Genomic DNA, 25930 nt, shown 5'->3' with positions numbered 1-25930 from the left:
TTTTGATGTCATCTTGGGTATGGATTGGTTGTCTCCTTATCATGATATATTGGACTGTCGTGCCAAGACAGTGACCCTAGCTATGCCGGGGTTACCTCGATTAGAGTGGAAAGGAACTCCTGGCCATTCTGCCAACAGGGTTATTTCTTATATGAAATCTCGGCGTATGGTAGAGAAAGGATATCTAGCATATTTGGCTTATATTCACGATCCCAGTGCGGATGTCCCTTCCATGGACTCAGTGCCAGTTGTTCGTAAATTTTTAAAAGTATTTCCTGCAGATCTGCCGGGGATGCCACCCGACAGAGATATTGACTTCTGTATTGATTTGGCTCTGGGCACTCAGTCCATTTCTATTCCACCATACCGTATGGCCCCGCCAGAGTTGAAAGAATTGAAAGAGCAGTTACAAGACTTGCTTGATCAGGGATTCATTAGACCCAGTGTCTCGCCCTGGGGTGCACTAGTATTATTTGTAAAGAAGAAAGATGGCTCGATGCGGATGTGTATAGACTATCGGCAGTTGAACAAGGCCACTATCAAAAACAAATATCCGCTGCCAAGAATTGATGACTTATTTGATCAGCTTCAGGGTGCCAAGGTATTTTCGAAAATTGATTTGAGATCTGGTTACCATCAGTTGAAGATTAGGGCATCTGATGTCCCTAAGACAGCTTTTCAAACTCGGTATGGGCATTACGAGTTCCTAGTGATGTCATTTGGGTTGACAAATGCTCCAGCAGCATTTATGGATTTGATGAATCAGGTGTTCAAGCCTTATTTGGATTCTTTTGTGGTTGTATTCATTGATGATATCTTGATTTATTCCAGCAGTCGAGAGGAGCATGAGTAGCATCTTCGAAGTGTGCTTCACACCTTCAAGAATAATCAGTTATATGCCAAATTTTTAAAATATGAGTTTTGGTTAGACTCAGTTGCCTTTTTGGGACATGTTGTATCAGCAGAAGGCATAAAGTGGATCCTAAGAAGATTGAGGTTGTTCAGAATTGGCCTAGACCTACTTCGGTTACAGAGATCCGGAGTTTTCTGGGTTTGGCAGGTTATTATCGTCGGTTCGTGGAAGGGTTTTCATCTATAGCAAGCACATTGACCAGACTAACCCAGAAGGGTGTTCCATTCAGATGGTCAGACGAGTGTGAGTTGAGCTTTCAAAAGCTCAACACCGCTTTGACTACGGTGCCAGTATTGGTATTACCCACAAGTTCAAGATCGTATACGGTATATTGTGATGCATCTCACATTGGGATTAGTGCAGTATTAATGCAAAATGGCAAGGTAATTGCATATGCGTCGCGATAGTTAAAAGTTCACGAGAAGAATTATCCTGTTCATGACTTAGAATTGGCAGCCATTGTTCATGCGCTGAAGATTTGGAGGCATTACCTTTACGGTGTCTCGTGTGAGGTATTTACTGATTATCGTAGCCTTCAGTATCTGTTCAAACAAAAAGATCTTAATTTGAGGCAGAGAAGATGGTTGGAGTTGTTGAAAGACTACGATATCACCATTTTGTATCACCCCGGAAAGGCCAATGTGGTGGCCGATGCTTTGAGTAGAAAGGTTGTGAGTATGGGCAGTCTTGCGTATATTCCGGTTGGTGAGAGGCCATTAGCTGCAGATGTTCAGACTTTGGCTAATCAGTTTGTGAGGTTAGATGTTTCAGAACCCAGTCGGGTTCTAGCTTTTACAATCGCTCGGTCTTCTTTATATGAGCGCATCAGAGAGAGGCAGTATGATGATCCTCATTTACTTGTCCTTAAGGACACGGTGCGGCACGGTGATGCTAAACAGGTTGCTGTGGGGGAAGATGGAGTTCTGCGAATGCAGGGCAGTATTTGTATGCCTAATGTGGATGGGCTTAGTGAATTAATTCTCGAAAAGGCACACAGTTCCAGGTATTCTATTCATCCAGGTACCGCTAAAATATATCAAGATTTGCGGCAACATTATTGGTGGAGGAGAATGAAAAAGGATATAGTTGCACATGTAGCTCGGTGTCTGAATTGTCAGCAAGTTAAGTACGAGCATCAGAGACCTGGTGGTTTGCTTCAGAAGTTAGAAATTCCTGAGTGGAAGTGGGAGCGTATCATTATGGATTTTGTTGTTGGGCTCCCACGGACTCAGAGAAAATTTGACGCAATTTGGGTCATTGTGGAGAGGTTGACCAAGTCAGCCCATTTCATTCCAGTGTCAGTTACCTATTCTTCAGAGAGGTTAGCTGAAATTTACATTCGTGAGATTGTCCGCCTTCACGGTGTGCCCGTGTCTATTATTTCAGATCGAGGTACGCAATTTACCTCACATTTCTGGAGGGCTGTACAGCGTGAGTTAGGCACGCGAGTGGAGATGAGTACAGCATTTCATCCACAGACAAACGGACAGTCAGAGCGCACTATTCAGATATTGGAAGATATGTTTCGCGATTGTGTTATAGACTTTGGAGGTTCTTGGGATCATTTCTTGCCACTTGCGGAGTTTGCTTATAAAAATAGCTACTAGTCGAGCATTCAGATGGCTCCATATGAGGCATTATACGGAAGGCGATGCCGATCGCCAGTTGGTTGGTTTGAACCGGGAGAGGCTCGGTTGTTGGGTACCGATTTGGTACAGGATGCCTGGGATAAGGTCAAGATTATTCAGGATCGACTTCACACAGCTCAATCTAGGCAAAAAAGTTATGCCGACCGTAACGTTCGTGATATTGCAGTCATGGTTGGAGAACGAATATTGCTCCGGGTTTTACCTATGAAAGGTGTAATAAGGTTCGGAAAGAAGGGGAAGTTGAGCCCTAGGTATATCGGACCCTTTGAAATTCTTGAAAGGGTGGGTGAAGTAGCCTACAGGCTTGCATTACCACCTAGTTTATCAGCGGTTCATCCGGTGTTCCATGTGTCTATACTTCGAAAATATCATGGTGATCCGTCCCATGTGTTAGATTTCAGCTCAGTCCAATTGGACAAAGATTTGACTTACGAGGAGGAGCCGGTGGCTATTCTAGCCCGGCAGGTCCGACAGTTGAGGTCATAGAGTTATCCTTCAGTTCGGGTGCAATGGAGAGGTCAGCCGGTAGAGGCATCTACCTGGGAGTCCGAGTCGGACATGCGGAGTAAATATCCACACCTTTTCTCCGGCTCAGGTACTTTTTTCTAACTCCGTTCTAGGACGAACGTTTGTTTTAGATGTGGAGAATGTGATGACCCAAAATATCATCTTTAAATTTAATAAGTAATTCTATGTTCTAAGACCTCGAAAAGCACCATTTATCATTCCTCGACTTGCGTGTGTAATCCGTAAAATTTTTCGGAAAGTTTTCATGCGAAAAAATAGATTAAAATATGAAATAGAGCTTGAAATAGAGGGGCTCGGGTGAGTTTCGGATAGACCATTGGATGTTTTGAACTTAGAAAATTTTGCTGGTATAACTGAACCTGTTGCAGGCCTCTGATCTCGCAATTGCGAGATCAGGCATCGCAAATGCGAACCAAGCAGGTATGGCAATTGCGAGATTTTTATCGCAATTGCGAAGAAAGCCTAGGCCAGCAGTTCTCGCAATTGCGAAGGGCCAATTGTCGCAAATGCGACATAATCTTCGCATTTGCGAAGGCAGCGGGATTGTGAAGGGCTTTGCAATTGCGAGTGTTTCTTTGCATTTGCGAGCTTCGCATTTGCGAAGCTCAGGTCACAATGTTGACAGCTGCAGCTGAACAAAATAACTTTTGGATGGGATTTTTGATTCATTTCCCAAATCTTCAAAACCTAAAACCTCAAGAGACGATTTTTGGGCGATTTTCACGGAAAAACATTGGGGTAAGTGTTCCTTATCCTATATTGATTATATTTCATGATTTCATACTCATTTATATCATGAATCCGTGAATTTATGGAGGAAAAATCAGATTTTTCTAAAATCTTCAAAAAACAAAAAATTAAGATTTGAAGGTCCATTTGATATCGGAATTGGACAAATTTGGTATGGTTGAACTCGTATCGGAATGGGTGTTCGGATTTTGTGAGTTTTTACGGGATTTGAGACGTGGGTCCCACTATCGAATATTTTAATGAATTTTGAATTTTTATCCGGAAAATTTATAAATTCATATGGAATTAATTCCTATGATTAGTATTGAATATATTGAATTGTTTGTGAATAGATTTGAAGCTTTCAGAGGCAAATTTAAAAGGAAAAGATGTGGTTGAATATTTGATTGGAATTTACAAAGCGAGGTAAGTGTCGAGGTTAACCTTGACTTGAGGGAATAGAACCCTTAAATTGTTTGTTATGTGAATTGCATGTAAATGACATATAAGCGAGGTGACGAGTATCTATACGTCGTCAAATTAATTGTTTGCCTGCTTACTTGAAAAAACAAAAATCATAAATTATTTTTAATCATAAATGAATTATTATAATAATTATTTCTCTCTTATTCTTTGCAAATATAAATTCTTGAATTCCTGCATTAATTGTTACATGCTATTTGAATTATGTGTCTTAATTCTTATTTGACATTTAGCATATTAAATATTAAACTGCCTATTTGCTCCCTGATTTTCATAACAATTTGCTATTTGTCATTGTTTGCTTCATAGTTAAATCATAATTATTGTATGCTTATTGTCTTGTAATTTTATATTAATTGTTACATTTATTGGGAAAATTTCTTCTGTAAGAATTGGTAAATGAAAATGTTGGAGGAGCGGGTTGCACGCCGTAACTGACTTATTAAAAGTCTATATTGGAGGATCGGGTTGCACGCCGCAACAGACTTATTAAAAGTTAAAATTGGAGGATCGGGTTGCACGCCGCAACAGACTTATTAAAAGTTAATATTGGAGGATCGAGTTGCACGCTGCAACAGACTTGATTAAAATGAATATGTTGGAGGATCGGGTTGCACGCCGTAACAGAACTGGATGTGGATATATCATGAGAGCGGGTTGTACGCTGCAACAGAATTAATGAAAATGATAATTGGTTATGACTGCTGAGTTGCCTTCAATTATTATAAATGTATTACCTGATTTATTTCTATTATTGTTGTTGTTACTAATATTGTGTACATGTTAATGTAAGTGAACCGCCTTAGCCTCGTCACTACTTCGTCGAGGTTAGGCTCAGCACTTACTAGTACATGGGGTCAGTTGTACTGATACTGCACTCTGCACTTCTTGTGCAGATTTTGTAGTTGGTCCCAGCGCGTATCATAGACTTGCTTGGATTTCAGCTATCAGAGGAGATTTGAGGTATAAATGCATGGCGTCCGCAGTTTTGAAGTCCCCGTCTATTGTACTTTAGCTGTGTGTTTATTTCCAGACAACTTTATTTTATTCAGACCTTTATTTGTATTTATTCTAGAAGTTCGTGCACTTTTGACACCAATTCTGGGATGGTATTTAGACACCGTTACTATTATGGATTATTTCAAAATTGCTTCCGCATTTGCTTCCTTGTTATTAATATATTTAAAAATTATTTTAAAAATGGATAATGTTATTCTAACGTTGGCTTGCCAAGCAAGTGAAATGTTAGGCTCCATCACGGTCCGGAGATGGTAATTTCGGGTCGTGACATATTAGGTGGCGGTCAGGCCCGATTCAATGCTTTTCCTTCCAGGCCAGATGTCGTTGCTTCAGATGTAGTGATCACAAGTATTGTCTCAGTGTGCCACAGGGAAGCTTCTATATTATTTGATCCTAGTTCTACTTATTCATATGTTTCATCGTACTTTACTCATTATCTAGATATGCCCTGTGAGTCCTTAGTTTTACATGTTTGTATATCTACACCGGTGGGTGATACTATTATTATAGACCGTATCTATCGGTCGTGTGTGGTAACTATTGGGGGATTGGAGACTAGAGTTGATCTCTTATTGCTTAGTATGGTTGATTTCGATGTAATCTTAGGTATGGATTGGTTGTTTCCATGTCATGCCATTATGGACTGTCACGCAAAAACCGTGACATTGGCGATGCCGGGATTGCCGAAGGTCGAATGGAAGGGTTCTCTAAATTATGTTCCCAGCAGGGTAATTTCTTATTTGAAGGCCCAACGGATGGTTGGGAAGGGGTGTTTGTCATATTTTGCCTTTGTGAGAGATGTTGATGCAGACACTCCTACTATTGATTCAGTACCGGTAGTTCGAGACTCTTCGGATGTATTTCCTGCAGACCTGTCGGGTATGCCACCCGACAGAGATATTGATTTCGGGGTTGACTTGGTGTCGGGTGCTCAACCTATTTCTATTCCTCCGTATCATATGGCACCAGCTGAGTTGAAAGAATTGAAAGAGCAACTTCAGGAATTCCTTGATAAGGGATTTATTAGGCCTAGTGTGTCACCGTGGGGTGCACCGGTTCTGTTTGTGAAAAAGAAAGATGGTACTATGCGGATGTGCATCGACTATAGGCAGTTGAACAAAGTTACAATCAAGAATAAGTATCATTTGCCTCGTATTGATGATTTATTTGACCATCTTCAGGGAGCGAGGGTGTTCTCTAAGATTGATTTGAGGTCTGAGTATATCATCAGTTAAATATTCGAGATTCAGATATTCTAAAGACGGCATTCAGGACCCGGTATGGTCACTATGAATTTATCGTGATGTCTTTTGGGCTGACCAACGCCCCATAATCATTTATGTACTTGGTGAATAGTGTATTCCAACCATATCTTGATTTGTTTGTTGTAGTATTTATTGATGATATCCTTGAGTACTTACGTAGCCAGTGGAAACATGCACAACAGTTAGGTATTGTATTACATAGGATGAGAGAGGAGAAACTTTATGCCAAATTCTCTATATATGAGTTCTGGCTTAGTTCGGTGGCATTCTTGGGACACATAGTGTCCAGTGAAGGAATTAAGGTGGATCCGAAAAAAATAGAGGCAGTTCAGAGTTGGCCCAGGCCATCTTCAACTACTGAGATTCAGAGTTTTCTCGGGTTGGCCGGTTAGTATCGTCGCTTTGTGGATGGCTTCTCATATATTGCATCGCCCATAGCTAAATTGACCCAGAAAGGTGCTCCATTCAGGTGGTCGGATGAGTGTGAAGAGAGCTTTTAGAAGCTCAATACTGTCTTGACCACAACTCTAGTTTTAGTTTTGCCTTCAGCTTCGGGCTCTTATACAGTGTATTGTGATGCTTCTCGGATTGGTATTGGGTGTGTCTTAATGTAGGAGGGTAGAGTGATTGCTTATGCTTCACGTCAGTTGAAGCCACATGAAAAGAACTACCATGTTCATGATTTAGAATTGGCAGCTATTGTCCATGCATTGAAGATTTGGAGGCACTATCTCTATGGTGTGTCGTGTGAGGTATTTATAGATCGTCGGAGTCTTCAGCACTTATTCAAATAGAAGGATCTAAATTTGAGGTTGCGGAGATGGTTGGAGCTGCTGAAGGATTATGATATTACTATTTTGTATCATCCCGGGAAGGCCAATGTGGTGGCTGATGCCTTGAGTAGGAAAGCGGTGAGTATGGGTAGCCTTGCCTTCATTCCTGTTGGTGAAAGGCCTCTTGCAGTTGATGTTCATGCCCTTGGCTAACTGGTGCGTAATATTGGATCTTTCGGAGCCCAGTCGGATTCTAGCTTGTGTGATTTCTCGGTCTTCCTTATATGACCGCATCAGAGAGCGCCAGTATGATGATCCTCATTTACTTGTCCTTAAGGACACAGTTCAACACAGTGATACCAAGGATGTTACTATTGGGGATGATGGGGTATTGAGGATGCATGGTCGTATTTGCGTGCCAAATGTAGATGGGCTGCGTGAATTGATTCTTGAAGAAGCCCACTGTTCGATGTATTCCATTCATCTGGGTGCCGCAAAGATGTATCATGACTTGAGGCAGCACTATTGGTGGAGAGGAATAAAAAACGATATAGTGGGGTTTGTAGCTTTATGTTTAAATTGTCAACAGGTGAAGTACGAGCATAAGAGACCGGGCGGATTACTTCAGAAACTTGAAATTCCAGAGTGAAAGTGGGAGCGTATTACCATGGACTTCGTAGTTGGACTCCCATAGACTTTGAGGAAGTTTGATGTTGTTTGGGTGATTGTAGATCGATTGACCAAGTCCGCGCATTTTATTCCAGTTGGTACTACTTATTCCTCGGAGCGGTTGGCTGAGATTTATATACGCGAGATTGTTCGCCTTTGCGGTGTGCCAGTGTCCATCATTTCAGATCGGGGCACGTAGTTTACATCACAGTTTTTGGGGAGCAGTATAGCGAGAGTTAGGCACACAGGTTCAGTTAAGTACAACATTTCACCCTCAGACGGACGGACAGTTCGAGCGCATTATTCAGATATTGGAAGATATGCTACGTGCTTGTGTTATAGATTTTGGGGGTTCTTGGGATGAGTTTCTGCCACTTGCACGGTTTGCTTACAATAATAGCTACTAATCGAGCATTCAGATGGCTCCGTATGAGGCTTTAAATGGGAAACAATGTCGGTCTTCGGTGGGTTAGTTTAAGCCTGGTGAAGCTAGGCTATTGGGTACTGATTTAGTTCAGGATGCTTTGGAAAAGGTTAAATTGATTCAGGATTGACTACGTACGGCGCAGTCTAGACAGAAGAGTTATGCCGACTGGAAGGTTTGCGATATTTCTTACATGGTAGGAGAGAAGGTACTACTCCGAGTTTTGCCTATGAAGGGTGTTATGAGGTTTGGGAAGAAGGGCAAGGTGATAATGAATTATAGGAATGATCTGGAATGTTTGGTCTAAGTTCATCAAGTCGCGATTGGGTTTTTAGCGCGAAACATGAGTTAATTGTTTAACGAGCGAAATTGGTATCGCATTGAGCAAATGAGATCCGAATTGAGTTTCGATTGAACGATTAGGTTCGTATTATTATTTGTGACTCACAGGAACAAGAATCGTCGAATTTCGAGTTGATATGATGGAGTTAGAGTCTTTTTAGTGAAAAAATAAACTGTTGGTACAAGTAGGTTATGGTGTGGACCTTTAGTGACGGGAAATGGACTTTTAGCGACCATATTAGTGTTTTTATTGAGCAGTTTTGTTTTAGCTCATTTCAACATTTTTGGGCGAAAGAACACGGGTTGAGGCGATTTTTGAGCGAGAATTCACGGGAAAACTTGAGTTAAGTCCCTTGTGATCATTGTTAGTCAATAATATTGAATTATCATTGAGTATTTTGACTAGATTACGTATTTTTGTGGTATAATTCGATAAATTGTGCCTAGGGATTTGAAAATAAGATTTGAGATTTGGAGGTCGAGTTGATGTCAAAATTTGGTAAATTTGGTATGGTTGGACTCGTAATTGAATGGGCATTTATATTTTGTAACTTTTGTCGGGTTCCGAGACGTGGTCTCCACAGGCGATTTTGAGTTAAATTTCGGATTTTGTTGGAAAATTAGTATTTTCATATGGAATAAATTCCTATGATTTGTATTGAGTGAGTCGAATTAATTATGACTAGGTACGAGGCTTTTGAAGACCAATTCGCGAGGCAAAGGCATAGCGGAGTAAAGAATTACACGGTCTGAGGTAAGTAATATTTCTAAACTTGGTTCTAAGGGTATGAATCCTTTAATTTTGTGTTATATCAATTGTTGGAAGTGACGCACATGCTAGGTGACAAGCGTGTGGGAGTGCACCATAGAAATTGTGACTTGAATAAATTCTGTGGACTTGTAAAAAAATTAAGGAATCATGTTATTATCCACATATTCCCCACGTGTTAGAGAAATTGAGCAGAGACCCGTATTAAAGATCATGTTTAGGCTACGTGCCGATATTTTTGGGACCCATAGGGTCGTGTTGTTGTTGAATTTAATTATTTAAAAATATACATTTCATACTCAGCCATGTTCATCAATTGTGAGGACATTTGTGGGATCGGGGCTGCCCGCCTACAGCAGGCCATATTGGCTTTATATATATTATTATTCTATGGATCGGGGCTGCCCGCCTGCAGCAGGCCATATCGGCTTTATATTACGCTTGGGCTGAAGGAGCCCTCCGGAGTCTGCACCCTCCATAGTGAGCGTAGATAATTTATATTCGGGATGGACTTCCGAGGCATGAACTTGCCTTACTTATTTATATTTGTGATAAATTTCTCTGGATACGGATCTTGTCCGAATCATTATAATTTGGGGATAAATATTTTCCTGGGTTGGATTGGCCATATACAGTACTGTGTGATCGAGTAATTGTGATTGGGAGTATACAAGGTTCTTTCACTGAGATGTCATATTCCTCATATCATTCAGTATTGATATATTTTTCTCGTACTAGCTTAACTGTTGAACTTGAAAGTATGCCTACATTTTCTGTAATGTTATTTCTATACTGGACTATACCTGCTGAGCTCGTCACTACTTTCAGTCCAAAAGTTAGTCTTGTTACTTATTGAGTTGGTTGTACTCACACTACACCCTGCACCTCATGTGCAGATTCAGGTACTTCCGGATACGGCGGTTGCCAAATTTGAGGATTTATCTGTTGCAGACTATCAAGGTAGTTGTTTGGCGTCCGCAGACCTTGACTCTCTTTCCTTTCAGTTATTGTACAGTTCTATATTTTCAGACAATATTCTCGTCAGTCAGACTTTGTTATTATTTAGATGCTCATGTACTCAGTGACACCGGGTTTTGAAAGTGTATTTATATCAGTATGTGTGGGGGTTTTCTATTAATTTTATATATTATGTTTTCAAACTTAATAGAAATTGTGGTTTATTGAGATTGTCGGCTTGCCTAGTATTGAGATAAGAGCCATCATGTTATATGGATTTTGGGTCATGACAGAGACCATTCGGTGATTTAATGAACCGGAACAGTTTCGGGCCGGGCCGGTTTTATTTAATTAATTTTTTTTTGTATTTTGTATAACTACCATAATTTATATTAAGATAAAGTAAAAATATAAAACAAAAGAAAAAATCTTATAAAAAGAGTATTTGAATAAATGATGCAAAGGCTTTAAAATCCTTATATTTGAATATATCATTAAGAATTTAAGATAATAGAATACAATGAAAATGAAAAAAAATTGCACTTATAATTTGTAATTTTTTTTTAATTTCAAACTTGCAAAATAAAGTTTACATTTGACAACAACTAAATTAACTAAAAAAGAGTAAATTCAAAGTTTAATTATTAAATATAAATCCAGAACTTCAGAGGTTTTGCATTGCCTTGGTAAGTTCTTCATAATCAATATGAACTTCTTGGCCATCTTCTGGAGTGTTAAATTCAGATGGGTGCCAACGGTCAACTTTTTTTTTTTTTTTAAATATTCTGAAAATAGTCGTTGGACTGGTCCGGGCTGATCCGATTAACCGGTTCACCTGTGATTTTCCTTTACCGGTTTTGACCGTCCGGTTAACCGGTAAGGAAAATCAATATGGACCAACCCCTTACCCCCCAAACACATTCCTACTGGCCCTCTACCACCGATCCGAGCCGGTTTAATACCGATATGGTCTGGTCCGGAACCGGATCAACCCGGTCCGTTAAACATGTATATAGTATACTATATAATGTAACAATTTGGTCATTTTAGAATTTTTTGAAATTTTCATCGCGTTCTTTTTCAACTTTTCAACGGAGTTCTCATGTTTGTTTTTTTAAAAAAAAATTATTAAACCATAATATTTAACTTGAAATATTTGATTGAAGGTTGTGGCTAAAGTTTGAGTTAATCTGGTGGAAATTATGGAGTAGATTTTTTAAATTTAAGTTAAAATTGAATTGAACTAGCGAAAAATACTAATTTGTACTATATACCAAAATAATGTACTATATATAATTTTGGTATATAATATTTAATTAAATAGTATATAATTTATTGCGTTGAACTGGCGACGAAGAATTTGTACTGTATACCAAAATGATATATGATATACTATTTTGGTATACAGTTCTTTCCAACAGTATACTATATAATGTAACAACATACTATTACAATTTGGTCTTTCTAGAATTTTTTGAAATTTTCTTGAGTTCTTTTTCAACTTTTCTCATATTTTTTATTTTTTTTCTTAAACCAAAATATTTAGTTTGAAATATTTGATTGAAGGTTGTGGTTAAAGTTTGAGTCAACTGGTGGAAATTCTGGAGTAAATTTTTTAAATTTAGGTTGAAATTGAGTTGAATTAGCGAAGAAGACTAATATATACTATATACTAAGATAACATACTATATACCATTTTGGTATATAATATTTCATTTAATAGTGTATAATTTATTATAACAATATTACATTATATGGTATAATGTAACAACATAATTAAATTTGGTATTTTTAAAAAATTTCAAAAAATAATCAATGGGTCCTTTTAAAATTTTCTAACAGAGTTCTCGATATCATATACTGTGTCAGTATATGATATATAGCATGGAGATAACATAGTATATTACAATAATATAATTCAACTGCTACTAATATATTATTTTTGATATAATATATGCTAAAGTAAGTTATTTTCTATAGTTAATATATTAAAAAAAAAACATATAAATAAAAAGAACAAAAATAAAGAAGCCAAAAATGTGTGCAGAATTAAATTATGACAAAAAAAGAAAATAAAAAAATGCATAGAAATAATAATAAATGAAATTTAAAAAGAAAAAATGAAAGAAAAAAAGAGAATAGAAAATATTTATAATGTATAAGTTGTTCTAATAATTGAATTAAAAAGGCTATATATTATACAAGTTATATTAAAAATTAAAAATAAATATTTAATATATCAGTTATTTTTTCTTATTGTATAAAAAAGAAAGAATAATGAAAAAAATAAAAAAATAAAATTAGATTATGAAGAGAAGAAAATAAAAGAAAAAAGGAGTTAAATAAATTTAAAAAAGGAACAATAAATGAAAAAAATTAAACAAAAGGAAAAAATGAAAATAAGAAAATAAAAAAGGAGCCAAAATTGAGTGGTAAAATTAAATTATGATAAAAATACTAATAATATGATTTGGGCAAAAAATAAATGAATCGAAAAGGAGAAAAAAAGAAAAAAAGAAGAAGAAGAAAACGAGAAAAAAGAAAAGGAGAAAAGAAAGAAATGAAGGAAAAAAGAAAAGAAGAAGAGAAATAAAAAAGAAAGGGAGAAAAAAGAGGAAATTACCCACAAAAGTTACTACGGGTATGAAATGCAATTAGTTTGATAGGTAGAAAAGTAAATGGGTAGATAAGAGTAAATAGTTTTATTTTTATGGGTAATTGAGTCATTCACCCGATAGTTTAACTTGTGCGTACCCGAATGGTAGCGGCTTGGAGTTCTCTTGTTAACAAAAAAAAAAAAAAATGTCACTGGTTACCACGCCGGAGAAATAGTGGAGTAACTTTTATAGTTCGATTGGTTTTAAGATAATTCAATTTTGGTACATGTTCTATTATTTCCTATCTTTATCTTGAAATGCAACTTGATTCTTGGTACAACTTTCTTTAAAGTTTTATCTATCTTTTTATTTTAATTTTAATGCTCATATACCAACAAGCCAGGTTAATTGCTCTTTCCAAACAAACAATGAAAATCTCACTCTCCCACGTTCTTAAACCATTATTTCTTCCTTTTTATGCCCAACCTAGCAATAAATTAAAAAAAAATAATTGTAACTCTCTACCACTTATTATTAAGAACCTCTTCCTTTTTTATGCTAAACATACAAAAATATCAAGCAGATCCGTATGAGAATTTGAACTGGGTAAGGGGCACCTCTTAATGTAAAAAATATAGATAATATTTGGTTAAAACGAATCTTTTAGTTGTCCTTTCAGGGAAATCCGATTTAAAAAAAAATATCTTTGAGTTAAAATAAAAATGGAAAAGGACTAAAATACCACTGTTGTTTGGTAAATGGTTTAGTTTTACTTTTCGTTCACCCATTGGTCCGAAAATCCATACAACGTTATCTTCTGGTCTAAAATTACCCATGCGACTAATGAAAATTTATGTGGTCCCCTTTTTAATGTGTTTGTAGTACGTAATTGGGCCATGTGGCATCCCAAATCGGATTGAGTTATACCTGCCTCATTTGTTAAATCCGACCCATCAGTAAAAAAACGAACGTCAATGTCTCAAACTTTAACCGGACTCTCAAAGAATGACCTAGGAGTTAAACCACGATAGAGTATGTCTACAATAACCATTTGGAGTTTTCAAATCCCGTTGTTTGCAATAAATTTTAGACATATATGAAAAAAGTGCAATCACAAACATAAAAGATGAATAATTTTGTTGATGAATCTTTGTGGGTACAATTATATTTATTCCCTTCATTCTTCCTTCGAGTTGTTCTCCGTGATTCGAGAGTTGGAGTAGAGTGTTTCTCGAACGTAGGATGATTCATACCTCCTTGGATGTATCTGATATCCATGAAAATATATTGTGGATCTTCTTGAAATATTTAATTATCAAGAATTATCCGTCCACATCTTGACCTCTTTGTGGATATCCCATAAGTTTATGTGATATTAATGATCTCCATTTTTTATATGCCCTTTTTAAGAGAATATGTAATCCTTTTTATAGGAATGACTTAGGGCTAGAGTAGAGTAACATCCAATTTAGGGTGTTGGTAGAGTAGCTTCCAAACAACCTTAATGGACTCCTAAGATTTTAAGAGTTGTCTTATAGCAATATCTCGAATTAGGATCTAGCTTGATCCGTTAAAATTTTAGTGTCTACAAATATCCCCTGCTTCAAGGTTTGTCGGGAGTGTAGGCTTGTCGAAACTTGATGATAAGATTTGAAGTACCCGATCATCACAATAGATAATTTTGAAGTTATAACAAGAAGCAAGAAAGAACTAGTGGATCAAACGCCGTAAATTTCTCTACAAGTTTCAAGCTTCAAGCAATCAAGTTTAAGTTTATGAAATCAAGTTCAAGCTCAAGAACAAAGAACAAATCAAGATTCAAGGAGTACGAGTTCAAATCAAAGTTTGTGCTAGTTGAATTCAAGATCATCCTTTGTGGCAACAAATATAGATTCAAGTTAAAGCTCAAAGGTCATTGAATTTATTTACTATTGGAAAGAAGAATTAGAGGATTAATAAAGATTGTAACACTCAAACTATTTGAAATCAAATACTACGATTGTTATAATATTTTTCAGCCTCGATTATTTTTTTTGACGCAAATTTATTGTTTATAAATTCTAGCCAATTTGTTTGCAACAAATTTTAAATATATGAAAAATAAACTACAATTACAAAATAAGAGAAAATATTTTTACTAATAAATTATGAGTACAATTCTGTTTCTCCCTTGATTCTTCTATCTTGATTGTTTTCGTGATTCGAGGGCTCAAGCAGCATATTTCTTGAATATAGAATGATGCACACCTTCTGGGGATGTATTTGATCTCCAGCTTCTTGAACTATTTGATTATCAAGAAGTATCCGGCCATATTTTGATATCTTTGTGATATATCAAGAAGTATCGCCACGTGGCCCAATTACGTGCTGCCAACACATTAAAAAGGGATTACAGAAATTTTCGTTAGTCGCGAGGGTTAATTTAGAACAGAAGATAATGTTGTATGCATTTTCGGACCAATAGATGGACGGAGAGTAAAAGTAAATCATTTACTAAACGATAGAGATATTTTTAGCCCTTTTCCGAAATAAAAACTCTCTCCTTTATGTTTGCGACTAAAGTTGTAAGCTCTTGGTTGTAATTTCACCCAGCACAAATATTGAACTTTATTTCCGCCAAAGGTTCTCCGCTCTTGTAATTTCTCTCTCTCATTATTCACTGGCTTACATCTACCATAAAATAACTAAAAAGAGTAAATACTAGAAAAAAGAAAACAAAGAATTTCCAATATGGTAAAGTTTCCATAAATTGAGATTATTTACAGCTTATCTTTTAGCGACTACTCTTTAAATTCTCTATCCATTAGTTCATTGGAGTAAATTTGTCTTTAGAAAAAATAATTAGAAGATTTTTTCGCAGACAAATTTAGCCAATTGAATTAACGAGATAGAATTTATTTATATCTTGGCATAAAAAAGAATAAAATTAAAAAATAGCTACTTTTCAGCCTTTACAATTGAAAAATAGCCACTATCATAAATTCTATAGGTTAAACTCCGTAACAGTAACTTGAAAGGTGTGGCTAGCCTGCGCTGTTACTACAATGAAAGGTTATTTGTGCAAATGCCCCTAATTTGGGCCTTTTTTGGGCCTATAAAAAAGCCCATCTTCATGAACCAGAAACCGTGTTTTTCTCCTTAAAACTCCTTATATTACTCTTCTGCCATTGGCTGTATCTCTGTACAAAAAGCAAATCCGTAACCCTAAGCGACCAGCTTCATCTCTCTGTAATCCAGCTGCTCTCCCTCTAGATCAAATATTTTCCTGAATCTCTTTCAATCCCATCAATATTTCAATCACTACCCAATTAAAGCTTTAATCTTCACACTTCTCCCTCATTAAAACTTCAATCTTTATACTTTTCCCCTTCCTCTCCTTATTTCTCTACATCTGTCTCCTAAAATCACAGATTTTGGTAAGTTTTCTGTTCTTTTCTCGTGTTTATTACATGGATCTTTCATTTTATTTGTTTTATGTTTATGATTTAGCAAAAAATTCACATACCCATGTCGGATATTTACACATCTGTGTTGTAAAGTTCATGTTTTGTTATGGATGAATTATCTCTGGGCTGATTTGCAGTCACAGAGGCAGATCTAGGAATTGAAATTTATGGGGTTCGGGATGTCAAAGGAACCCATTGGCTATTTGTATTACTGGGTTCAAATTTAATATTTATACATATTTAATAGATTTCTCAACACATATACATGGTTTGGGCCAACGATGGTTCAGCTGAACCATGATCTTAGACCGTGCATCTGCCTCTGCTTGCAGATTTACATCTCTGTGTGTGTTTAGCAACATGTTTTTAATTTTTCATTGATATAATTCATCCGTCTAAATTGGGGACAGACTACTTTTGAAACAGAATATAATTGGTAAAGATTTTTATGTATTATTATATATTTATAATGTTTTAAATCTATGCCTATAATTTTTCCTCAATAAGCGGAAGAATTGATATAGAGGACTCATATGGGCTTTGGCACTTTTTGGTGTTGGGTTCATAGATCAATGGTTATGCCAGATCTGTGCTGAATTTTAACCAGTTTACTTGTTGATATGAAACTTACTGTCAATGACGCCATGTGTTTTAACCATCACATGCTCTTGTTGCTTATTTATTGTAGAAGATTTTTCTTTCTTTGATTTGAGTACGGTGACAGAAGTTTCAACTTCTGGTCTCTCTATGTTTCTCCCTTTTCTGCACTTATTGCTTCATACTTTGTTAAGTAATAAAATATATAACTACTTCGTCCTTGTCTGTCTGCAGCCTGATCTTTCAGCTGAGTTTTTTGTTGCCTGAATACGTCATGGCTTCCTTGGATATGACTCTTGATGATATGATAAAAAGTAGGAGAAATACTGAGAGAGGTGGTAGAGGACAAGGCAGGGCCCGACGTGGAAGAGGAGGATCATTTAGAGGTGGAAGAACAACAGGAGCTCCTCGTAGAGGGCCTCTTGGTGTAAATGCTCGGCCATCTGCCAACAGAATTGCCAAGGCAAGCTCGAAACTGATGGAGTCTTTTGCATTTCCTAGACAATTTCATATGCTTTAGAAATGAAACGGAGGGTTCTCCGCATATTTGCTATAGAATTGACATACAAGAGATATTGGCATGTTTGGCTCTAAGGAGAAAGTCCAACTTCGTTCAGCCGTAATAAGCTGTCAAATGGTAGTACAAAGTATTGATGATCCTCTAACTCCTTCAATTCGAATGGGTTTTCTTCGAGAAATGTGCAATGGATTTTGATAAAATGGGATATTCAGGTGGCCCTGTTGTGGCACATTTGCTTCTTTGTGTAGCATGTTGCTTGAGGTGCTTCATTAACTGGAAAAAATTAAAGAGATTTCACCTTTTAATTTCCATAACATCTAGAGGGTTGTACTTTCTTAACCATCTCTAATCCTCACTATCTAATAGCAATTGCTTTAAAAGGGAGTTTGTGATTGTCCTAAAGGATCCTACTGCAATATGTGGAACTGCTGTGGAGTCGAGATCTTCTGTTACAATCTAGTTCATGGCCTCTTTGCAAAAGTTGCTTCCTTCACTGAACATCAAAAGTGGAGCTCTCACCTTTTGTTTAAGGACCTGTTGATGTGCAGTGGGTCAAATCCTCATTCCATCAACACTTTTATCCATAGTTCATTCCTCTTTCTCTATTAGATTTCATTGTTTTTGAGAAATTCGACGTAAGAAATTCCTCCTAGTTCGATGGAACGCTGATGATATCTGATTTAATCTTGAAGAATGGTTATCTGTCTTATTTTTTGGTAGTATTGCTGACTTTTAACTTTCCACCTGGATATATTTTGGGCATGCTCTCTTCAGTCTTCCCGCAGAACGAAGAATTTGCCATGGCAGAATGGCAATGGCTTGTTTGAAGATAGTCTTAGAGCTGCAGGGATATCGTCTGGATTGGAGAGTGGCACTAAGGTGTATGTTTCCAACTTGGATGTTGGAGTGACAAATTCAGATATAAGGGTACAGCTTGTGCATGTCTTTCAAATATATACTTCTTCGCAATAGATATCTTTCAAGATCTGTTAAAAGAGGACTTGCTACACAGGAACTCTTCTCCGAGATTGGTGAACTAATACGATATGCTATCCACTATGACAAAAATGGCCGTCCAAGTGTAAGTTATTTTCTGCTAATTTAAAGCATAGTTCTGCATTAACTTTTACTTGTATTGCTTATTATCACATGCACAAGTTATTCATCAGTTGGTGATGTGTATGCCGCCTAGTTTGAACTAGAAAATTGAAGTACAATTCAGCATGGGCTTAAAGCTGTATATTATAAATGAAACAATTTATCACCTTCTCAAAAAAGAGTTATCATTGCTTCTAGGAATGTCACCAACTGTTTCTGAGAAGAACCTAGTGAGTGGGTTGAAGCTTGATGTGGTTTAGAAATGCATCTACTGGTATTTGAGTATTAGAAGTTCAATTAACTGGGGAAATAGCCTCCTACGAGACTTAAGAAGTATCTAGTTTTTTGATAATGCAAAGTAATACACGAGACCCACATTTGGAAGCAGCTTTCAGCTCATAAACATGCCAGTCGTATGTCCCATACTTTCTAATTAATAACCTTACTCATTTGAGCTCTTTATCTTTGTATAATTGTGTCATGTCAAAGAATTACATTTGTTATTTGACATGGAGTAGAAATCATTGGTTTGAAGCACTGAGGTGGTAGGAATAAATGATTCATTGGCGGGTAAGCCTGAGAAAAATGAATATTGGAGTCTAGTGTACGGAAAAAGTAATAATCTGCATGGCACACATGTCTGAATATGTTTATATATATGTTGTTTTGTTCTTATTAACTTGCCATAATTCAAATCAGCTGCTCAATACACTTGTATATCACCTCTTTATCATAACAGCTGGCCAATGATGCTGGTGTCTAGCTTGATGATCTATATATCTCTTCTTTTTAATTTTCAACTGTTAGTTCATGGTACTGAATTATTCGTTTTAAACATCCTGCTTTTCTGTGTCTTTTACACGTGTATTAGTTTGTCAGTTGTTGTTTCTTTTAGATTAAATACTCTTGTTGTTTTTGTAGTACTAGCTTGTATAGTGTTGGAGTTACCCTTGATGGTAAATTGTTAATCACTTATAGGGTGCAGCTGAGGTGGTTTTTGCCAGAAGGAGTGATGCATACCAAGCACATAAAAGATACAACAATGTTCAGTTGGATGGTAAGCCAATGAAGATAGAAGTTGTTGCTCCCTCCACAGGCATGCCTTTATCAGCTCGTGTAGATGTTGGACGAGGAAGTGGAAGGAGGACAGTTGTCACTCTGTATGTAATATTAATTTCTTTCTTTCCCTCTCTTAGTATCTCTGGTTGTCTGTGTGACATCCATGCTTATTAACCGACTGTTGCAGTATGTACCGCCATTTTACTTTCAGAATAATTTGCACTGTGTTGGGTTGTCGGTAATAGCAAATGGTCCACATAATTGCTTTTAGCTTCTTAGTAGTGCTTTAGCCAAAGATTGCTTGTTAATTGATTCTCGTTCTTGCCCTATTATAATGACAGATCTGTGCCTTTTTCTTTCCTGATGATGTGAGAGTTATTTGCTTGTTTGTAGTTGAATTTTTATGCAGGGTGGTTGTTTTGGTTGGGGTTGTCTTATAGGAATATTGTTTTTCAAAAGTAGTACGTTTTATGGGTGAAATGTTGTCCAATATCTTTTTGGGCAGTTAAAGTGAACCTATGTGTTGTGCAGGCCTGGCTCAGCTCGTGGAAGGGGTGCTGCATCTGCTGCTGCTAATCGTGGTTCAAGGTGAGTTTCTGATGTGCACAGTTATTTATTCTCTGGATGTTGTTTAGTTACCTGTAGGGTAGGGGTGGAACATGTTTGTTTGGAGGCCGGCCTTAAGGCCATATACAAGTAGAACAGTGGATTTTTGCTTTAAGGCAAATTTGATGATTATTAGATGTCAGACTGGAATGTTACACTCTATGCAGCCTAATTGGATGCATATTGTTTCATCTTGAGCTATTCCAATACATATCTTCTATTGTGGAGAGTTTGGACGGTGGACATCTGTTTGTTTGCAATTTTTAACATCTCACACCTGAAGTTGATGTTACACGTAGCTTACTTTTTTCTGTTAGTGTTATTTACATTGAAATGTTAAATGAAGAGATTCTTCTGGATCAGCTAATCAAATGTACTTGTGATGTGGAAGACTACAGATTTAAGATATAGCTTTGTGTTGAGTTGCCTTTTTGAGTGTTAGTTGTTTAGCATGTTCTCTTCTTCACGGCTGCATTGTCTATATTGAAGACAAATATACTATTAGGTAAAGTTGCATCAGATTGAAATTACAGTTATTTTGTGGTAATAAACTGATTAGCTGAAACCCTTGATAAAGGAAAAGATGGTTTTGGTTAAACAAATGGTTGGAGTTCCTAAAGTAATTGTCTTGTATCTTATTGTATAGTCAAAGGGGCCGTGGTGGTTTTGGTAATGCATCGGGGCGTTGGCGCAACCGTGGCCGTGGAGGTGGACGCGGGCGCGGTCGTGGCGGTAGGGTGAGGAAGAATGGCGTTGAAAAGTCAGCAGAAGAACTTGATAAAGAGCTGGAAAAGTATCATGCTACCGCAGATGCTATGCAGACCTAATGACGGTGTGTACTTTCAGGCCTTGTGGCATAAGCAAAAGAATTGGAAGAACATTTGCTGTAAAGAGTTTCCCGAATGTTTTAGTGATTTTTCTGATATCTGATAGATTTGGAGGTTACTGGTTTTGGTTTAATGGTTTGTAACATGACTATTGGAATGTCAATGCTGTAGTATATGACTATATAGTTGCGTTATTTTTGTTTTGTGACCAACCAGTTATTAACCATGGATCTGCAACTAACACGGAAGTATATGCGTGGTATGAATGCGAGAAAGTTGAACTGCCATGTATATAGTGTTCTCAGCGGAATCCGATTTCTATCTGTCCAAGCTCTAGGGGACGTAGTTACCTGGCACATGTGCTGGTGCAGCAGGTACATTGTGGAATTAGTTGATGTGCATGAAGTCAATTGGACCTTATTTTAAAAAATAAGTTGAACTACATGTACTATAGTGTTCAATCTTTGTAGGGCGCCAATTTGGTTCGTGGCTTCTGTTCTGTTGCAATCTAGGTATCAGTGTACTTTTGAGTTCCATGGTCCTATTCTTGCCAACTTGAACATGTTAATTACTAGTGATCCTGCAAATATCAACCATATCCTTAGTAGAAATTTCTCAATCTTTTTAAGTTGTGCGGGAAATAGCAATGTAGAATTTAATGTCGACAATTGTGGGATTAGTTTTGTAGAGCTGTGATGTAAATTGAACATCATATTCACTGTGCAGTGATTGGTTAGATTAGAAATACAGAGTTTTATGTTAACAAAAGTTTTATTTTTGTTGTGAATAGTGACGTACTAATTGAAAAATTGCCATGGTATAGATTTTTTTCAATAATCGGCCGAACCGAAACGATGAAAAGCTATACAGAAATCCATTTCACGCACCAGTTCAAGGTATAATTTTACTAAAATTGAAGATTATTACTGAGCTGAACTCTCTACCCGAACAGCCCATCTAAGGACCCAAAACATTAGGATATAATTCATAAATAGTCACTTTTCAACTTATGTAATTAAATAATAATCAACAACAACAACAACATACCCAGTATTACCCCACATCGTGAGGTCTGGGGAGGGTAATGTGTACGCAGACCTTACCCCTACCTTGTGAGGATAGAGAGGCTGTTTCCAATAGACCCTCAGCTTAAGAACGTATAAGCACCACATTAATGAAAATATAGACAAGAAGGGACAATACCAAAAAGCCATACAAAAGCAGAATAAAAACAACAAGATAGTAAAGTGATCAACAATGAAAGAAAACAACGGTTAGTTATAAAAACCTACTACCAATAGAAAGCAAGACTGCGTGTCAATACTACTTTTATGAACACTCTAAACTACCTACTCTACTACCTTAATCCTCGACCTTCATACCTTCCTATCAAGGGTCATGTCCTCGGTCAGCTAAAGCTGGGCCATGTCTTGCCTAATCACCTCTCCCCACCTTTTCTTAGGCCTACCTCTACCTCTCCGTAGGCCCTCCAATATCAACCTCTCACACCTCCTCACCGGGGCGTCTGTGCTCCTCCTCCTCACACGACCAAACCTCCTCAGCCGCGCTTCCCACATCTTGTCCTCAATAGGTGCCACACCCACCTTATCGCGAATAACCTCATTTCCGATCCTATCTAACCTGGTGTGCCCGCACATCCATCTCAACATCCTCACCTCTCTACTTTCATCTTCTGGACATGAGCGACCTTGACTGACCAACACTCAGCCCCATACAACATTGTTGGTCTGACCACCATTTTGTAGAACTTACCCTTAAGTTTCGGTGGCACCTTCTTGTCACACAAAACGCCAGAAGCGAGTCTCAATTTCATCCATCCCCCCCCTCCAATACGATGTGTGACATCTTCATCAATCTCCCCATCCACCTGAATAATAGACCCAAGGTGCTTAAAACTTCCTCTCCTAGGGATGACCTGCGAGTCCAGCCTCACCCCCCCTTCCTCTTCTTGAGTCTCACCACTGAACTTACACCCCAAGTACTCTGTCTTGGTCCTGTTCAACTTGAAACCTTTAGATTTCAAGGTCTGCCTCCATACTTCTAATTGCGCGTTCACACCGTCTCTCGTCTCGTCAATAAAAAAATATCATCTGCAAATAGCATGCACCACGACACCTCCTCTTGGACGTGGCGCGTCAGTACGTCCATCACTAGAGCAAACAAAAAAGGGCTAAGTGACGACTCCTGATGCAACCCCATCATAACCGAAAAATGGTCCGAGTCCCCACCCACTGTCCTCACTCGGGTCTTTACTCCATCATACATGTCCCTAATCAAATTAATACAGGCCACAAGAGCACCTCTAGCCTCCAAACATCTCCACAAAACTTCCCTTGGAACTTTATCGTACACCTTTTCTAAGTCGATGAACACCATATGCAAGTCCTTCTTTCTCTCCCTATATTGCTCCATCAATCTCCTAACAAGGTGAATGGCTTCTGTAGTCGAATACCCCGGCATAAACCTAAACTGGTTCTCGGAGATAGACACACACCTCCCCACCCTTAACTCTACCACTCTCTCCTAGACTTTCATAGTATGACTAAGCAGCTTGATACCCCGATAGTTATTGTAATTTTGGATATCACCCTTGTTCTTGTATACAGAAACCATCGTGCTCCACCTACACTCTTCGGGCATCTTCTTCGTTCTAAAAATGTCATTAAATAAACTAGTGAGCCACTCAAAGCCTGCGTTGCCCGCACTCTTCCAAAACTCCACCGGTATTTTATCCGGCCCGGTCGTTTTGCTCCTACTCATCTTACGCATAGTCCCCTCAACTTCATCAACTCTAATCCGCCTACAATACCCAAAATCACAACGACTTCCAGTACAATGCTCCTGTCCCCCTTCTCGTTTAAGAGACTATAGAAATATGTCTGCCATCTCCGACGAATAAGCCCCTCATCCAACAAAACTCTACCTTCTTCGTCCTTGATGCACTTCACTTGGTCCAAGTCACGCGCCTTCCTTTCTCGAGTCTTGTCTAGCCTGAACAACCTCTTTCCCCACTTCGGCCCTCGATTTCCTCATACAAACGACTAAAAGCTCCAGTCTTTGCCGCCGTAACTACTGGCTTTACCTCTTTCTTAGCCAACTTATAATGCTCCTTATTCGTCCTCTTGTCCTTCCCGTCTACACTTTTCACTAGATTCAGATACGCCGTTTTCTTGATTTTCACTTTTCCTTGCATCTCACCATTCCACCACCAGTCTCCCTTATCACCACCATAGTTATCCTTTGAGACCCCTAATACCTCTCTCGCGGCTTACCTAATACATTACGCAGTCGTGGTCCACATAGCGCTTGTGTCCCCACTACTCCTCCAAGCCCACACAGTCAACAACTTGACCCCCAACTCCCGTGCTTTAGCTTCCGTCAAGGCTCCCCACTTGATCCTATGTTTGATATACATCGCCCTCTTCCTCCTCTTCCTCGTGATCTCAAGGTCCATGACCAGGAGCCTATGAAGGGTCGAGAGGTTCTCACTCGGGATGACCTTGCAATCCGTGCAAAGACCTCTATCAGACTTCCTATAGAGTAAATAATCAATCTGAGTCTCGACAACATAACTACGGAAGGTGACCAAGGGTTCCCTCCTCTCCGGAAAATTCAAGTTTGCTATCACCAAATCAAATGCTCTAGCAAAGTCCAGCAGAGACGTTCCTCCTCCGTTTCTATCTCCAAAACCGAAGCCACCACGCACATCATTATACCCCCCAGACGTCGCTCCAATGTGGCCGTTGAAATCTCCTCATATGCAAAAGGTCCAACTACGAGCTTTTTAACTGCAACAACTTAAATATACGCTATTGGAGCTGGAATTACCGCGGCTGCTGGCACCAGACTTGCCCTCCAATGGATCCTCGTTAAGAGATTTAGATTGTACGCATTCTAATTACCAGACTCATAGAGCCCGATATTATTATTTATTGTCACTACCTCCCCGTGTCAGGATTGGATAATTTGTGCGCCTACTGCCTTCCATGGATGTGGTAGCCGTTTCTCAGGTTCCCTCTCCGGAATCGAACCCTACTTCTCGGTATACGAGATACCACGTACCATCTCATCCAAATCCTCCCAGAAACGCCTTTTGACTTCCTCATCCAAGCCTGCTTGGGGTGCGTACGCACTAATTATGTTCAAAGTAAAACCTCCAACAACTAGCTTAATAGTCATCAACTTGTCATTCACCCTCATAACCTCCACCACTAGTTCACGGAGGTTCTTATCAACTAAGATACCTACTCCGTTCCTGGCCCCCACCCTCCCAGAATACCACAGTTTGAAACTGCCTATATCCCGCGCCTTAAATTATATCCGTGTCTGATTGCGTGGAAATATATGAGAAATTATATTCGTTTTGAACAACATTGACTTAAAATCTTGAATCTGGAAATGTACGAATTCTGTCGGCCAAAATAATACAAGGAGTTCAATATTGATTTTCTTTAGTAATCTAACTATAATTCATTGCTCAAGTCAATTAAATTTAATTTTTTTTCTACCAAATAAATTAAACTTTCTTGAAAAAGGGAATGTAGTGTTTCCTTTTATAGATTTTCCAGTATTTGTTTTTGTAATGTGTATAAATCAATGTTTGAGAACAAAGTAAAAATTCGTCTATCTAACGATTAG

General features: G+C 38.0%; 1 protein-coding gene and 1 pseudogene across 1 annotated transcript; one reads left to right on the top strand and one right to left on the bottom strand.

Annotated features, from left to right (window-relative positions):
* Positions 1 to 16283: 16283 nt before the first annotated feature.
* LOC107808568 (THO complex subunit 4C) lies at positions 16284 to 21465 on the top strand. The gene is made up of 7 exons (XM_016633097.2): positions 16284 to 16534; positions 17396 to 17624; positions 18456 to 18608; positions 18694 to 18762; positions 19758 to 19939; positions 20370 to 20426; positions 21091 to 21465. Exons 2-7 carry the CDS (start codon positions 17436 to 17438, stop codon positions 21269 to 21271), a joined length of 831 nt encoding a protein of 276 aa, XP_016488583.1. The 5' UTR covers positions 16284 to 16534; positions 17396 to 17435; the 3' UTR covers positions 21272 to 21465.
* A 3461-nt stretch (positions 21466 to 24926) lies between these two features.
* On the bottom strand, positions 24927 to 25480 carry LOC142177895 (18S ribosomal RNA; annotated as a pseudogene).
* Between the last annotated feature and the right edge of the window lie 450 nt (positions 25481 to 25930).

The sequence above is a fragment of the Nicotiana tabacum genome, chromosome 23 (assembly GCF_000715075.1).
Source record: "Nicotiana tabacum cultivar K326 chromosome 23, ASM71507v2, whole genome shotgun sequence".
Lineage (NCBI taxonomy): Eukaryota > Viridiplantae > Streptophyta > Magnoliopsida > Solanales > Solanaceae > Nicotiana > Nicotiana tabacum.
Note: the sequence above shows the minus strand (reverse complement) of the source record. Positions and strands in the feature narration are given on the sequence as shown.